This window comes from Silene latifolia, chromosome Y (genome assembly GCF_048544455.1).
Source record: "Silene latifolia isolate original U9 population chromosome Y, ASM4854445v1, whole genome shotgun sequence".
NCBI lineage: Eukaryota > Viridiplantae > Streptophyta > Magnoliopsida > Caryophyllales > Caryophyllaceae > Silene > Silene latifolia.
Genome location: NC_133538.1, coordinates 94,375,935 through 94,392,685, shown reverse-complemented (window position 1 = coordinate 94,392,685; position 16,751 = coordinate 94,375,935). Strand labels below are relative to the sequence as shown.

The 16,751-nt window shown below is 35.7% G+C and overlaps 1 protein-coding gene across 2 annotated transcripts in view; it reads right to left on the bottom strand.

Annotated features, from left to right (window-relative positions):
• Nucleotides 1-15,675, bottom strand: part of LOC141633774 (nicotinate phosphoribosyltransferase 2-like) — a 30,202-nt gene extending 14,527 nt beyond the window's left edge. Inside the window, exons 1-5 of one of the 2 annotated variants that reach the window (XM_074446183.1) lie at nt 15,285-15,675; nt 12,873-13,020; nt 8,560-8,679; nt 8,306-8,440; nt 8,159-8,220 (exon numbers count right to left, since the gene is read on the bottom strand). In XM_074446183.1, the coding sequence (XP_074302284.1) occupies nt 8,159-8,220; nt 8,306-8,440; nt 8,560-8,679; nt 12,873-13,020; nt 15,285-15,424 (605 nt within the window). In that variant the 5' untranslated portion in view covers nt 15,425-15,675. The remainder of the gene's footprint in view (nt 1-8,158; nt 8,221-8,305; nt 8,441-8,559; nt 8,680-12,872; nt 13,021-15,284) is intronic. The other variant, XM_074446184.1, reaches the window with a different exon arrangement.
• Nucleotides 15,676-16,751: the final 1,076 nt, after the last annotated feature.

The window sequence follows — 16,751 nt, the reverse complement described above, 5'->3', positions numbered from 1 at the left end:
ATAACGAGTAATCATATAAATGATATATATATAGTAATGAGTAACCACTCGTTTCGAGTTATGTCAATGGCATGTATATGATAACGAGTAATCATATATTTGAATTTTGATACATATACAATAACTACTCATTTCAAGTTATGTCAATGGTATGTATATGATAACGAGTAATCATATATATGATACATATACGGTAACTACTCGTTTCGAGTTATGTCAATTGTAAGTATATGATAACGAGTAATCATATATATGATAACGAGTAATCATATATGAGTAATTATATATATGATACATATATAGTAACTACTCGTTTCGCATTATGTCAATTGTAAGTATATGATAACGAGTAATCATATATGAGTAATCATATACTCCCTCCTATTCTCTAAGATCTTCCATAATTCCTAAAACGGCAAATTCACAAAGAACTTCCACTTTCTTTATTTGTCTATTATTTGTGTTTATAATAACTTATGACCCACATTCTCTCTCTTACTTTTATTTACATCCACATATCACCATACTACTAAATTCTACCCAAAAAAGCAATGTGGAATAACTTAGTGAATAGGAGGAAGTATATGATAACGAGTAATCATATATGAGTAATTATATATATGATACATATACAGTAACTACTCGTTTCGAGTTATGTCAATTGTAAATATATATGATACATACAAGTCAGTAACTACTGATAACGAGTAATCATATATATGATACATATATAGTAACTACTCGTCTCGAGTTATGTCAATTGTATGAATATGATAATGAGTAATTATACATATGATACATATACAGCAACTACTCGTTTCGAGTTATGTCAATTGTAAGTATATGATAACGAGTAATCATATATATGATACCTAGCCAGTAACTACTCGTTTCGAGTTATGTCAATGGCATGTATATGATAACGAGTAATAGTATATATGATACATATATAATAATTACTCGTTTCGCGTTATGTCAATTGTAAGTATATGATACTTTTATAGTAACTACTCGTTTCGAGTTATGTCGATGGTACATATATGATAACTATTCGTAACGATTAATTATATACACCTATACGATAACTAGTACTCATATATTAACGGAAATAATTATTCTTCAATTTTCCGACTAATTGCATCTAAATTGACTCGACTAAATATCGTTATAAAAAAATATTGAATAATTAACACATATACTCGAATTAATAATGACTTCAACTTATAATAAGTTATTATAATTATAATTATTTAGCCGTATGAATTTATTGAAACTTGGAAAGAAATTGAAACATCTCCCTAGAATCCTAGTCTTCTATAACTACCGCTGTCAAGTTGAATAAACCCATAAACTGACCCGTCATCTTCCTTGAGCACTATATATGTGCACTACCATGCAAAACATATCCAATTCATCTATTCTTCCTTTAATCAAAATATCAAATACACACAAATACCATGGTTAACAAAAGAAATTCAAAAAACAAAGAGCCCATCGAAGAAATCATCTCTGATTTATCAGATGAATCTGATATCATCTGATAACAATGACACTATCCAACAAACCCAACCCGTCTTAAGCAAAACATGTAAGCCAAAGAGGAAAAACTCAGATCAGGAGGGGAAGCCACTTTTAGCCTTCATCGAGTATGTTAATAAGGAAGGTGAAGATACAGTTAGATCAAATTCAAACCGAAGATGGGTTTGTAAGTTTTGTCATAAGGGATGTAAGAGTTCATATACTCGTATTCATTGCCATTTCTTTGGTTCAGCAGCTGGCAAAAAAAGTGATGTTAAGCGTTGTTCAGTGATGAAAAGTAATCTAGCAGAGTTCAGCAAGGTTAAGAAAGCTGTTGAAAAGGCAGAAAGGGGTGTCATCAACACTAAAAAGTTCGGTCATTATCAAAAAGCACACGAGAGATGCATCCAACCCACTTGAAGCAGCATTTGGTTTGTTAGAATGGGATGTTGTTGATCAAGCAATGATGCGTTTCTTCTGTGCAAATGGCATTGCATTCAATGCTATGCGTAGTCCATACTTCGCTGATATGGTTAATGCCATACGTCGTGCTCCAGAGGATACAAACCCCCGTCTTATGACAGGGCAAAGACAACACTACTAGACGTATGCAAAAGCAACGTTGAGAAAGAACTTGCTCCGATTAAAGATACATGGGGGACACAAAGAAGAGTGCCCATTATCTCTGATGGCTGGTTTAATGTAAAAAATGAGCCACTTATTAATGCCATTGCTGAGAATAGCAGGGGTTCTATGTTCATGAATGCTTCGGATTTCTCAGGTGTGGTGAAAATAGGTTCTGTTATTTCAGATTATTTGTTAAAAGCTATTGATGAGGTAGGTCCTTCCAATGTTGTTCAAGTTGTAACAGATAATGCAGCCAGCCAACTGTATAAAGAAATTGAGAGGGTTCATAAACATATTTTTTGGTCCCCATGTGTGGTACATACGGTCAATCTGTTATTTAAAGATTTTGGGAAGACATTCCCTTGATTGAGTGATACGTATAAGAAGGGAAAAGTTATTGTGAAATATGTCACAAATCATCAAAACGCTTTAGCAATGTTCAAAAACTACTCGCATTTAGAGCTACTTAAAGTTGCTGAAACAAGGTTTGCTAGTCATTATACTTTGCTTCAGAGGATATTGGATTGTAGAGAAGCTTTAGTGACTTTGGTATGCCAAAAGAAATGGAAATAATGGGTGAAAAAAGGAGATGAAAACTCCCATAAAACTACTACTGATGTTGTTGAATATGTAAAAAGATGATCGCTTTTGGGAAGAGGTTGAAAATGTTATCAGAATTTTTTTTTTTTTTTTTTGAGAAAAAAAATGTTATCAGAATTTTGGAACCTCTTTATCATGTCTTGAAGTTTGCTGATGGTGAAGGTCCTCTCATGGGAGAAATATATGAGAAAATGGACAATATGTTAGGAGAGGTGAAGGATGTTATGGCTACAAATAGGTACAACTAATTTTCTTGCCCCTGCGTTGCACGGATATTAAAATAATGTGTGAATATAAATATAAATTTCACAATAAAATGGAATATAGACATATAGTACATCGTTCATGTCTAAGACTTTATATATGCCGCATGACCAACAAATTATTCCCGTTAACATAATATTGATTTAAGAATAAAAGAGTGTTTTTTTTAAGGAAATAACACCAATATGAAGTTTATATATATGATACTTGGACTGATAGTTTTTAGAATTTGTTCATTAATACCTGTTTGTTTTTCAATTGGTCAAGGAAAATAATAATATCTACTGTGCATAATCAACTCAATGATGAAACAAATCTCCTTCTTTCGAATAACAACCATAATTTAATCATTGTTGGATCAAATTGTAATTATGTAAAAACATTTAGAGGTAATTAGAATGTTATATCTCCCGGTCAAACTATAGAAGTACGTTTGAATGTGAACCAAATTCTGATAAAATACTACATGGCTAGAGCTGCTTATGAACCCTCCCCCACCCCCCTGTCTATAGCAATAGTCTTGGCACCTATCTTCTCATTTGAAACAAAATCTTTCACGCAGCGCAGACCCCTATTTTTCTTCCCTATTCACACACATGATCTAAAACAATCTCATCCCTTGAAAGATCGATCCTTGTCTCCGAAACTTATCTCAAATTTATCCAACCAAGTGAAAAACTAAACCCTACTTTTAGAAAAATCCACCATCCAATGGAAACTAACCCTTGCTCTCGACAATGTTGTTTTTTTAGGAAAATAAAACCAATATGAAATTTATATATATGATATTTAGGACTCGAAGTTTTTAGATTTTGTTCATTAATACCTGTTTGTTTTTCAATTGGTCAAGCAAAACAATAATATTTACTTTGCATAATCAACTCAATGATGCAACAAATCTCCTTCTTTAGAAAAACAATCATAATTTAATCATTATTGGGTCAAATGGTAGTTACGTAAAATATTTACAGGTAGTTAAGTGTTATATCTCCCGGTCAAACTATAGACGTACCTTTAAATGTGAACCAAATTCCAACGCAATACTACATGGTTGGGGCTGCTTATGACACCCCCCCCCCCCCTATAACAATAGTCTTACCCCCCATCTTCTCATTTGAAACAAAATCCTTTACGCAGACCCTTATTTTTCTTCCCTATTCACACATGATCTAAAATAATCTCATCCCTTGAAAGATCGATCTTGTCTTCGAAACTTCTCTCAAATTTATCCAACCAAATGAAAAACTAAACCCCTACTTCTAGAAAAATCCACAATCCAATGGAAACTAACCCTTCTCTCGACAATGTTGTTAGAATTAAGATTTTACTTTAATTTGGATTGATGGGGTCAAGATTAAGTTTATCAGTATGATGTTTTGAGGTTTCTTGTTATTATTCATGTTACCTATATGTTTTAATGCAAGCGATATTTTGCTGATAAATAACCTTATTTATTATCACTATCCTCGTTAAACTCATCACCCTGCACAAATGCACCCTCCTCCACCCCACTAATTTACCCGCAAAATAAATCAGCCACTGTGATTAGTTCTTACTACTTGAAACAACCTCCAATCCATTACCACTATCACTACCTTTCTGCCACGTTTTATATCTAAGAAGTCATAAATCACATTCACCTCCATGAAACACCAATCTTTACTCTAGATGATATGGATCCCCGTCTCCACTTATCGAAGACAATTTATTTCTCCTTCTTCCCTCTTATCTCTCTCTCTCTCTCTCTTTCCCTTCCTAGTCTTTTTCTCGTCCCCTCTCCTACCTCCATTCCAGATACTCAAACAAAGTGTTTGGGTACTATGTTTGTAAACTGAATAAGTTTGAATATTATATATATACACGAACTTTGCTATTTATTTCATTTTGCATAAATAAATCTTACTACCTCCATCTCATTTTTATTGTCCTTTTTTCTTCAAATTTTATCATCTCATATTTATTATCCCCTTTCTAGATCTAGTAAGGAAAAACTTTAGTCAACCAACTCGTCGCAATCAACCTCATTCCCACTCAAAACAACCTTTAGCCCACTACTTAATCCCTTCGCTTCACGCATAAAACGGTCTAAAATGCAAAGCTTTCATCTCTCTCTTGAAAAGTCCATCTAACTAACCGCTACTATCTGAATTTCATCATTTTTACATCCCGTAAAGATTAAGTTGAATATGACAAAAAAAATGCAGATACTTAGGTTTTGTTTGATAACGACAAATTGAACATTTTTTTTAGCATTTTGAGAGTTTTTACACTATTTAAATAACAAATGTGTTATTTTGAGTGTTGATCATCGACATATTGAAATAGTAGATTGTGGTGTAATTTCATGTTTTACATTATGACCTTTAATTAGTATATTATAAGAAAATAAAAATTGAGTTTTTTTATCTCTGATGAAATTAAAGATCAAACTTTATCTTTATCATATTTATAATTAATATTCTTCAAATAAAATATATAAATTTAAGCAAGTTCAAATAAGTTAGCTAAAAGTTATAAATCACAAATTGTACAAAGCAGTATAATCATTTTTTTTATTAATATGAAATAAATGTCATAAACTTCACGATAATATTAATGCGATAGAGAACTATAGAAGAGTTGGCAAGTACGTGACCTCCTTTTAGGTTGAAATTTTTTCATTTATTTTTATATTTTTGCTAAAGGTGGTTAAAGCATCGTATTATGCATGACGAATATGTCTCACCCTTCCCCAATTCGTATCTCTCTCTAAATTATAGTAATGATGCGCTCAATTTACAAAAAAAAAAAAAGTTATAGCATCAACAATAATTAGTTTGCTCCATATAATTGAATAGTACCGTTTTTTATGCATGTAAATTTGTCAGAAGAAAAGCTTGAGAGAAACGGTCTTCACTATGTTAGGGAAAGACTACTCTTACCCTTTTATGTGTTTTTCATGACTTTTTTTTAATGTTGAACGTTGCTTGAATTGAATCTTAACCTTATACATATTTCTATAATAAGTGTATCTAATTTACCTTCAAGCCTTATTCAAATCTATTTTATTACTCGCGGTACCATTTTTACTTTAAATTGTAAAACAATCGCACAATAAAGTTTTTCAAAACATTTACTCATTTGTTATAATATGATATTTCGATTCGCAAATTAGCAGGAACTTTCTTTATCTTTTAATACTCCTTGAAAAATAGACATCAAACTTTGTACTTATCAATAATTTGTGAATATCTTATTTAAATTTTGATTAATATACTTTTATATAATGACAAATGAATGTAAATAATATAATAATAAATTATCAATAGAAGTTGAAGTGTATTGTGAGGGAAATAACTTTAAAATTAGTAGGAGAAATACATATGACATTTGAAAAATAAACTTTGTATTATGTATAATTAAATATGACATTAGCAATAACAGAAGACGTAGAGGCATATTTTAGCGTTCATTTTACTCATTTTACTCTTTACATGAGTAAATTCCATGTAGTACATATTATGCATGCACATTTGTCACAACCCGGTTCGGCCTAGGCCCTTTTAGCCTCATAATACCTCATTTTTTTAATCGGAAATTATAAAAGTGGATATTATAAATATATCAAAGGTTTTTTTTCCTTCTAATTTAATAAAAAAAGTGACCAAATACTACTGAATAATTTTTTAATATTAATAAATTGTAGATAATTAATTTATTTCATGTTTCTAATTATAAATTGTAAAATAATTAATTAATTCTCATTTCTAATAAATCATATTCCTAATTATAATAGCAAAAATTTTAAATAATTATTATCTCCTTATTCTAATAGTATAATTAGGAAAAAAAAGCCTTAATAAATTGTTAATTTATTTCCTATTTCTAATAGGAAAATTGTAAAATAATTAATTAATTCTCATTTCTAATAGAAAATTATATTCCTAATTATAATAGAAAACTTGTAAATAATTAATTATCTCCTAATTCTAATACTGATAGTATAATTAGAAGAAAAAAAAAGCCTCCTTTAGTTATAAATATTGATTGATTGATTGATTACAAGCCTTTACATTCCTGCTAAAAATTATTAATGTAGTGTATTATTTCATGACATGTGTAAGAGTAATTATTGTTTTTTTTTTTTTCATGTAGGCACTCTGCTGATTTTCCTACAATGGAGCATCTTATAACAGAGAGATGGGAGAAGATGAATGTTCCCATTCATTGTTTAGGATTTGCTTTGAATCCTCGTTTCTATGATGCTAATTATCTTCTATCCCCTGCTCCAGGAGGTGTTAAAAGAAAGGCCCCAAATTTTGGATAAAGAGGTTGTCACGGGAGTAATGAAGGCGTTTGAGAAGTTTGCTGCAAATCCAACTGAAGAAGTCAAATTAAGAGAACAGTTTGGCCTATTTCATATGAAGAAGGGATTATTTGGTTTGAAGGCGGCCCAAGAAAATGCTTTAATAGTGGATGGTATCACTTGGCGGTCTTCGTATGGTTCGGAAGCGCCGGAATTATCTCAGATTGTGATTAAGATCTTATCACAGCCTATCAGTTCTTCTTCTGCCGAGAGGAATTGGAGCACATACAAGTTCATTCACAGTTTTGTTAGAAACCGATTGAATAATATTAGAGCCGAGAAACTTGTATTTATTCATTCAAACTCCGTCTCATATCCAGATTTACAATTGACTATGTGACGGGGGAATTCAAGAAATGGGATATTGAGCCCGATGATCCAAGCTTAGAGGATTCATCCCTTAAGCTCCAAGAGATGACTTGGCAAGGTTTGGCCACCGGTATTAATGTTTGACGGATTCAAGCGAGCACAGATCAGTTGCGGGTCGCAGATTGTCTTTTGTTGCTATTGTTTATTAGCTTTTCTTTTGCTTTGGATATTCAAGGACGTGTAAGATCATTACTAGATCAATTTTCTCTCATGAAGTCTTTGTAATTTCTTTTCTCATTAATTTAAGTATTTTGCTAAAATTATTTTTTATTTATTTGTTTTGTAAATTAAGCTAATACGAATACGTATTAGCAAATTCGTATTACGAATTCGTATCGAGCGTATTACATATTCGGCAACCCTGCCTCCAACATCATGAACTGCATCGAAAGGCAACTGAATCTTAACAACACTTTTTTACAGAAAAGAAGTTACCTTGTTGCATCAAAACCACCCATGTAGCAGTATCTTGACGCACTAATTCCTCCATCGGGGCCCTATATTACAAGATTAAACCTTTATGTACTGATAACAAATTGTCAAGTGTTGTAACTAATCAGTGCAAGGTATTTAAAATCGAACCTGGGCCCTTCTAAGGCCAAACTCAAGTAGTGCTTTGTCATTTCCAGCAACCATTCTATGCCTTGCAGCATTAGTTGCCACCAGTGATGCAAAATTGATAAGGTTGACAAGAGTGGTTTCCAAAAGTTGAGCCACCTGAATTCAATAAAAGAGACTCAATTAGAAAACTCCAATGCTTATGTTAATACGTAGTAATTACCATGAATCCCAATATGAGGACTAAGTGTAATATCGTGGTATATATCATGACTCACAGCAACAGGTCCTGCCACCCTTATAAGAGGCACCCTTGGGAAAACAACTGATCCTTCTGGAATAGCATAGACTTCAACTTCAGAGCAATCTAATTCTCGAAGGTAATCCAGAAAACCCTCCTGATATTTCAAGGGCATGACAGCAAATTAATTAAAAGATAATACATGATCAACAAGCAGAAGTATAGACACTAAGGGTGTGTTTGGATGGAGAGATTTGGAGAGAGGGAAAGGGAGAGAGAGTAGGAGATTTTAAAATTCCTTGTTTGGATAGCAAATAAAACTCCGCCTGTGAGTGTTTTCGGGCATTCACTGTCGGTCGCAAGCCTGGATAAAGGAGGAGGGTTGCGGTAGGTCTATGGCAGCCAGCATAAAAACTTAAGTCACATTTTATGGACATGAATCGGAATTTGAACATCGTTGGGGCGTCTCCTCAGAAGCGACGCGCTGCACTTCTTAGACCCGGGTGTAGTGAAAAGTATGTGAGGGTTGCTAGGTCGTCGCCCGGAAGCGACGCGCCATCTTTACATTTGGGGGTGGTGTCAAATAAGCAAGGGTGCGCTACATCTTCTAGACCCGGGTGTAGTGAAAAATATGCAAGGGTTGTTAGGTCGTCGCCCAAAAGCGGCACGCCACCTCGAAGTATGGGTGTGGTGTCAAATAGGTTTGGATCTAGGAAGCATGGTCAAGAGCGGGTAAAGAAATCAAGACATGACTTTAGGAAGGGTAGTAGGTTATGTTTTCGTAATTGGAATGTTGGCTCTTTGACAGGGAGATTAGAGCGAAGGTGGGGGGGTTTATGAAAAGGAGGAGAGTGCATATAATGTGTCTACAAGAGACAAAGTAGGTCGGAGATAAAGCAAGGGTGATAGGGCCTTGGGGTTATAAGCTTTGGTACACGGGTAAAGACAAAAGTCGTAATGGAGTGGGTATTGTCATTGATAAAGATTACATCGATGATGTGGTAGAAGTATCAAGAAAGAGTGATAGGATTATGAGCATTAAGCTTGTAGTCGGGGATGAGGTGGTGACTGCTATAAGTGCTTACGCAAGTAGGTTTGGATGCTTCTTTTAGACGAGCCTTCTGGGAAGATCTGGAAGAAGTTGTAGAACGAGTCCGTATTGGAGAGAAATTGATCATTGGTGGTGACCTCAATGGGCATGTGGGTACTAGTCAAGTTGGCTTCGAGAGCATTCATGGGGGTTTTGGTTTCAGGGAGAGAAATGAAGCATAAAGTGACATATTAGATTTTGCTTTGGCATATGACTTGGGTGTAATGAACACTTGGTTCGAGAAAAGACATTCTCATTTGGTGACTTATAGGAGTGGAGGAAATGCTAGTCAAATTAACTTCCTTTTGGTAAGGAATGTGTGGAGGAAAGAGTACCCGGGGAAAGTGCAGCAACACAACAAAGACTAGTGGTGCTTGATTTTCGGGGTAAGAGAGACTTGAGGAAGAGAAAGATAATCGGTGAGGCACGAATCAAGTGGTGGAAGCTACAAGGGGAAAACCAACAAGCGTTTTTGGATAAGGTTGGAAGTAGCGATATTTGGTCGGGTTGCAAGGAGAAAGATATTGATGCAACATGGGATAAATTGGAGCATGTTGTAAAGGATTTGGCGAGGGAGGTATTAGGGGAATCTAATGGGAATAGACCATCAAGTAAGGACACATCTTGGTGGAACAATGAGGCGAGACAAGCGATAAAGACAAAACGTGAATGCTATAAGGTTTTGGCGAAATGCATGAGTGATGAGAACTTTGAAAAGTACTAGGAGGCTAGACGAGCCGCTAAAAAGGCAGTACGGGATGTGAGGGCAAAAGTTAACCAAGAAGTGTATGTCAGGTTGGACACGAGAGAAGGAGAGAAGGATATCTATAAACTGGCTCGCATAAGAGACCGAAAGACGAGAGATATTGGGAGAGTTAGGTGTGTGAAAGATATGGACGACAAGGTTCTGGTTCAGGATAACGAAATAAAGGCTAGATGGAGTTCTTACTTTAATACTTTATTTAATGGACATCAGGAACAAGGTTTTGGAGATGTAAAGGTAACACCAAGCATGGTTAATCGGGAATTTGTGCATAGAATACAAAAGAGTGAAGTTAGAAAGGCGTTAAGGAAGATGGGGTCAAAGAAAGCAGAAAGACCGGATGGTATACCCATAGAAGTTTGGAGGTGCTTCGGGGAGAAAGGGATCGAATGGGTAACCATGCTCTACAACAAGATTTGGAGGAGCAACAAGATGCCATGAGCTTAGAGGAGAAGCACTCTTGTCCCTTTGTACAAGAACAAAGGTGATGTTCAAGAGTGTTCCAATTATCGGGGAATTAAACTTATGAGTCATACGATGAAGTTATGGGAGCGGATAATCGAGCAAAGGCTTAGGAGATGTGTAGACATCTCGGATAACCAATTTGGATTTATGCCCGGGAGATCGACTATGGATGCGTTTTTTATCATGAGACAGTTGATGGAACACCATCGGGACAAGAAGAAGGACTTGCATATGATTTTTATTGACTTGGAAAAGGCATATGATAGGGTACCAAGAGAAGTACTTTGGTGGGCTTTGGCGAGAAAGGGTGTGTCTCGAAAATATATTGACCTCATAAAAGACATGTATGAGGGGGCTAGTGCAAGTGTTCGCACTAATGTTGGGAGAAAGGAAGAATTTCCCATTACCATCGGGGTGCATCAAGGTTCCGCACTTAGTCCTTTTCTCTTTGCTATAGTTATGGATGAGTTGACAAGGGATATTTAGGACGACATCCCTTGGTGTATGATGTTTGCTGATGATAGTGTGTTGATTAATGAGACGAAAGAGGGGATGGAGAGAAAGTTGGAATTATGGAGGCAGACTTTAGGGGTGAGATGGGGGTGAGATCGACAGAGGCGGGGAGTATTATTTTCGATGGGAATGTTGTTAAGAGGTCAGATTTCTTCAGATATCTAGGATCTATTATTCAAAAAGATGGGGAGTTAGACGGAGATGTGGCTCACAGAATTAAAGCGGGATAGTTGAAATGGAAGAGTGCTTCAGGGTTTTTATGCGATAAAGATATGCCCCAAAGATTAAAGGGAAAATTTTATCGCACAGCAATTAGGCCTAGGCCTGCCTTGCCTTACTTTACGGTTCCGAGTGTTGGGCCGTGAAAGATTGTCACATTCAAAAGATGAGTGTGGCGGAGATGCGTATGTTAAGCTAGATGTGCGGATATACAAGGAAAGATCGATTAAGGAATGAGGTGATTAGGGAAAAGGTAAAAGTGGCGCCAATAGAGGACAGGATGATGGAAAACCGACTAAGATGGTTTGGCCATGTGAGAAGGATACCTATGGACGCACCAGTTAGGAGAGTTAGGAGGCTGGAGACTTGGAGAACAGAAAAGGTCCCTAGAAGTAGAGAAAGACCGAGACATACATGATTGAGAGTGATAGAGCACGATATGAGATTTCTGGGGCTTGAGGAGAGTATGGTGACGGAGATGGCACAATGGAGGGAAATGATACATGTGGATTTTTGGTATTTGATGTTTTTTTTGACATATTTAGTGTTTTTATTTAATTTAATAAAATTAAATTATTTGTTCTTCTCTCCTTTATTACACTTTTTTACCAACCACTTTCTTATGTATTTTACTTGGTTTACTTTTAAGGCATTCCGGATCCTTAATTCTATTTCGATTTTCAAAATCGTTTTAATCTTTTCTCTCGATTTAAATTTAAAGTTTTTATAAAAAAAACCGGAATTCGATTTTAAAACCTCTAAGTTTACTTTGACTTTCCTTTACATTTTCGCTCTCCCTTTTGTTTTTCATTTTCCCTTTTCTATTCGCATTTTGTGGTGTGCGTTCACGCATGGACGGTTCTAAAGGATGATTCATGCCAGAAATCATTTTGGGATTAAGGCTCTGATGTTGTTGTTGTTGTTGTTGTTGTTGTTGGATAGCAAATAAGGGTAGAGGGAAATGGAGGAGGAAGGATTTGGAGGGATCTATTTTCCCTCCTCCAAGGCAAATCAAAATCCCTCCAACATAGGAAAGATACTTATGCAATAGCATCATAATGACTTGGGTACTAAGTAAATGAGTCATAATTATCACCTCAACGCATTGTTACTACCAACAACAATATTACCCGAGTCCCTCAAGGGCTCCCGCAAATTGCGGTGTAAAGGGAATCGGGTGTACGCAATTTTGCCCTTGTGTTAGCAATACAATAGAGGTTGTGCATTCATACTACCATAAATTAAAAAAAAAAAAAAAAAAAAGAATCTACTATATCATAGAACATTTAGTGGTATTTACCTCACATTTACCAGGCATAGCGTCTCTAACAAAAATAACATCCTCCTCAGTAAACTTGAAGTTGGCTATGAATCTTATGCACTCTTCTAGACCAGCAAAAACTGTATACTCGCCACCAAAGGGGCTCCTTCGAAAAAATAAATCAAAACTAAAAGACAAAAAATCAGGAATATAACAAAAAAAATCAATAACCACAATTATATATCAAGACACGACAAACCACATGTCATCGAAATAATAAAAAATAGGCAATTGTTTATCATATCCTAATTAGCAACACCACCTAATGGCAATTGGTTTTAGAATAAGACTCTACTGGTTCTATAAGCAATCTCGCTTGAGAATTTGTATGAACACAATATCTTATTTGGCCGAGTGCTGATCTCCATCCTTGGCCCATTATTGAGAAACATTTTCAAGCAACAAGCCACCAAGGCACCACCTCATTGACCGGACCTACTTCCAATGCCATATACATATTTGCAATCCACATATACTCGTGCAAGAGATTTTACTCAAGTAATATTGTAAAACCAGATGTTAACGGAACTAATACCCTAATAAAAAAAGATTAGTTACTGATTTACTATCATAAGTTTTTGGTAGGGATATAAGTTCATCTTATAGCCCAGCAACAAACAATATCATTACAACAACAACAACATCAGAGCCTTAATCCCAGCAACAAACAATATCATTCAAATACATAAATCCACCAGACATTAAGACCAAATAGCCCAGCAACAACCGTGTTCCCGAACAAAAACTAAAGCAGCAACAACACAAATGAACAAAGTTAGATCTTCTAAAGCTAACTTTCCGTGATTGAAAGATAATCAATTATACTATCTCTATAAACTCTTAATACATACATAAACTGTTGGAATTAATTCCCACCATTATGAATTACTTGTTTCATTGATCACTAACATGAATGAGAGATGTTTCATGTAGTTATTAGCGTCTTGGAGTTATAACTTGTCATTAGCTATAAAAGAAGGTAAGGCAACGTTCCGTAATTAAAAGATAATCAATCATATCCTCACTGTTGTAATCATATACTCATTGTTGTATTTATATTTTATATGAGTGATCAATTATATTCCTAGTGCGACTATAGTGAGGACGTAACCATTTTTGGTAAACATCGTAAATTGTGTCCTCATTATACTGATTCCTATTTTATGATTATGTGTGTGGTTCTAACCAAAAATCCTTAGCATTATTAATTAATGTGTTTGAAGCCTTGTACGTCACCAATGAAATTACAGTCAAAAACGTTACATTAATTTTAATTTTGCTCCATAGTGGCGGAGCGAGGGGCCGGTGGCAACTGGCGAGTGGCGACCAATTAAAACTCAAGTAATTGCTAAATCCCGCACACTAATTTACTCAATCCCGCGCATTTTGCTCCTGTTATTCCAAAAGTACCCTTCATCTTAAAAGAGAATTAAAAAATCTCTTTCCCTCTAGCTTTTCATCTTTTAACTCTCTCCTTTAATTCTCAACCATCACCACCGTCAACCACCACCACTCCACTACGAGCCACCCAGCCGCGCCACCACTCGGAGACTCAGCCGTCTCGATCCCTCTCTAGACCGGCCACCTGTTCTCCTCGCCCTCCCCCTCCCCCACATCGAACATAGCCCTCACAAACCAACATTTGCCGCCATCCATAGACCATAACACTAGGAGCGGCCACCCACACACGCCGTTTTCTCTGTCGTCCTCTACCCAAGCAGCCTGCGCCACTCCTCCACAACCAAACAATCAGTCAACCAATTTCTAACATTAGAAATTCAAAACCCTAACCAAAACAAAAAAAAAACCTTTAAAAACATGATACAAAATATTAATCTACTTAATAATTTACAATTACAGAATTGAATTAATTTTTTAATTTCAAATTAACATATGTGTTTCATAAAATTTGATTATTCTGAGGGTTATGCAAATGGAACGATTCAATTAATTGGTTTTTCTCTTTTTTTTTTTTTTTTTTTGGGTTTTTAATTCTCTTTTGTTTCTCACTCTTGTTTCTCTTGGTGGGGTGAGAAGTTAGAGGGGTATACTCGGGATAAAGGAGAATAATGCGCGTGATTAAGTAAATTGATGGGCGGGATTTAGCAAGTACCATAATAAATTATGGTATCTTTATCCAAGTTGATCAAACTCATTCAATCACTACTCATTCGCATCCTAAAATTTGCAGTCTACACTACGACTGCGAACTTCAAATCCTGATTACACCACTAACGACTCACAAATCACGCCAATCATCAACCGCATACAAATATTACACAATCAAAATGACTAACGATGAGGAATAACTAAAACGAAAACAATTGAAATCATCACATAATAATTAAGATAGAAAGAAAGATTGAAGAAGAATAAGAAGAAGAAACTAACACAGCGCGTTCAGTATGTTTGCCAGCTTTCCAGTAAGCATAGGCCATGGTATACTGATACAAATCAGTCAATAAAGGTGTCACCATTGGATTCGTGGGAGGTTGGATTGCAGAACGACGTCGTTGTCCATCTTCCGCCATTGTTGTCCTCGGACCGTTCACTTTCTTCACCTCCAAGTTGTTTGATTAATAGTCAACTTTCTAGGGTTTGTATGGAATTTTGTTGATTCATTTACAAGTTTAATGAGATCATAATAATATTTTTAAAAAAAATGGTTGAAAATGTGATGAGATAGATGTCGTTGTTGTTGCCGCTCTCCTGAATCTCTCTCCTTTGTCACCACCCTTTATTATTTTCGTTCGTCACCAACTCCCTCTCCTTTACGCTCGATTCTTTTGGACCGGAATTTTTTAACGTAGTTATGCACTTTACTCATTTATGGACTTTTTGTTCAATTTATCCGTCAAATTAATCAACTATAGACGTTAGTTCTCATCTTGATCAATTATGTAACACCCCATACTTCAAGTGTCTTACCAGGACCACTCAGGTATGAAGATATTACCATCTCGGTTACCCGAGGCATGATATTCATAAGACAATAACGCAACAACTTAAATGATATAACTTTTAGTGAAAAGTACAACTGAAACCAAATCCCACAATACGGGTACAAGTTCTTAAAACCAATCATCTCTTGAAATATGAAATGTCATAAAACTAAAAGACTACAAACGGAAGACTTTATCGTCGACGGTGGCACCTCCCAAACTATCCCAAGACTAACTCAAACTCGCTTTCATTATCGCTCACCATCCCCGAATGGATCACCGCAGTTTACAAAACAACAACCGGTCGATGACTAATCACACAACTCAATATATATATCATCAATAAGATAAACAAAACTTAACCGTCACACACACAACCACACCAATTCCAACAATCTCAATCACCGATCGTCCACTTTGGACGATCCCCGATGGGGGACCGCAGCCGTGCACCCACCAAATCCCCGCTCCTCATAATGAGCGATAACCCCGTCCATTAATGTGCACATCCCCTTCCGTGGCGGGTTCCACGAAGGGCGAAACTAGGCGTGAAGTCACTCCCGCAAGTGACCCCACTCACTCGGAGGACACGCCTCGAGAACCAGAGACAAACAATCACAATCAACAACCGTCACAATACAATTACTATATTATTCAATCAACCACAACACATCAACAATCATCCCATTATGGGACTAATAATGAGTAGAAATCCTACGGAAAGCACAACTATCGACGGTCTCTACAAATTTGAATCAAAAAGCTTCTTCTACGAACCCTCCTCCTATCATACAACATACAAATGCTACCAAATCACAAACTACTCAAAAACCCCCAAATTCCTAGATTAGGGTTTAACCAACTTAAAGGAAAGACAACAAAAAGGGTACATAGATCTTACCCTTGACGCAAAGAT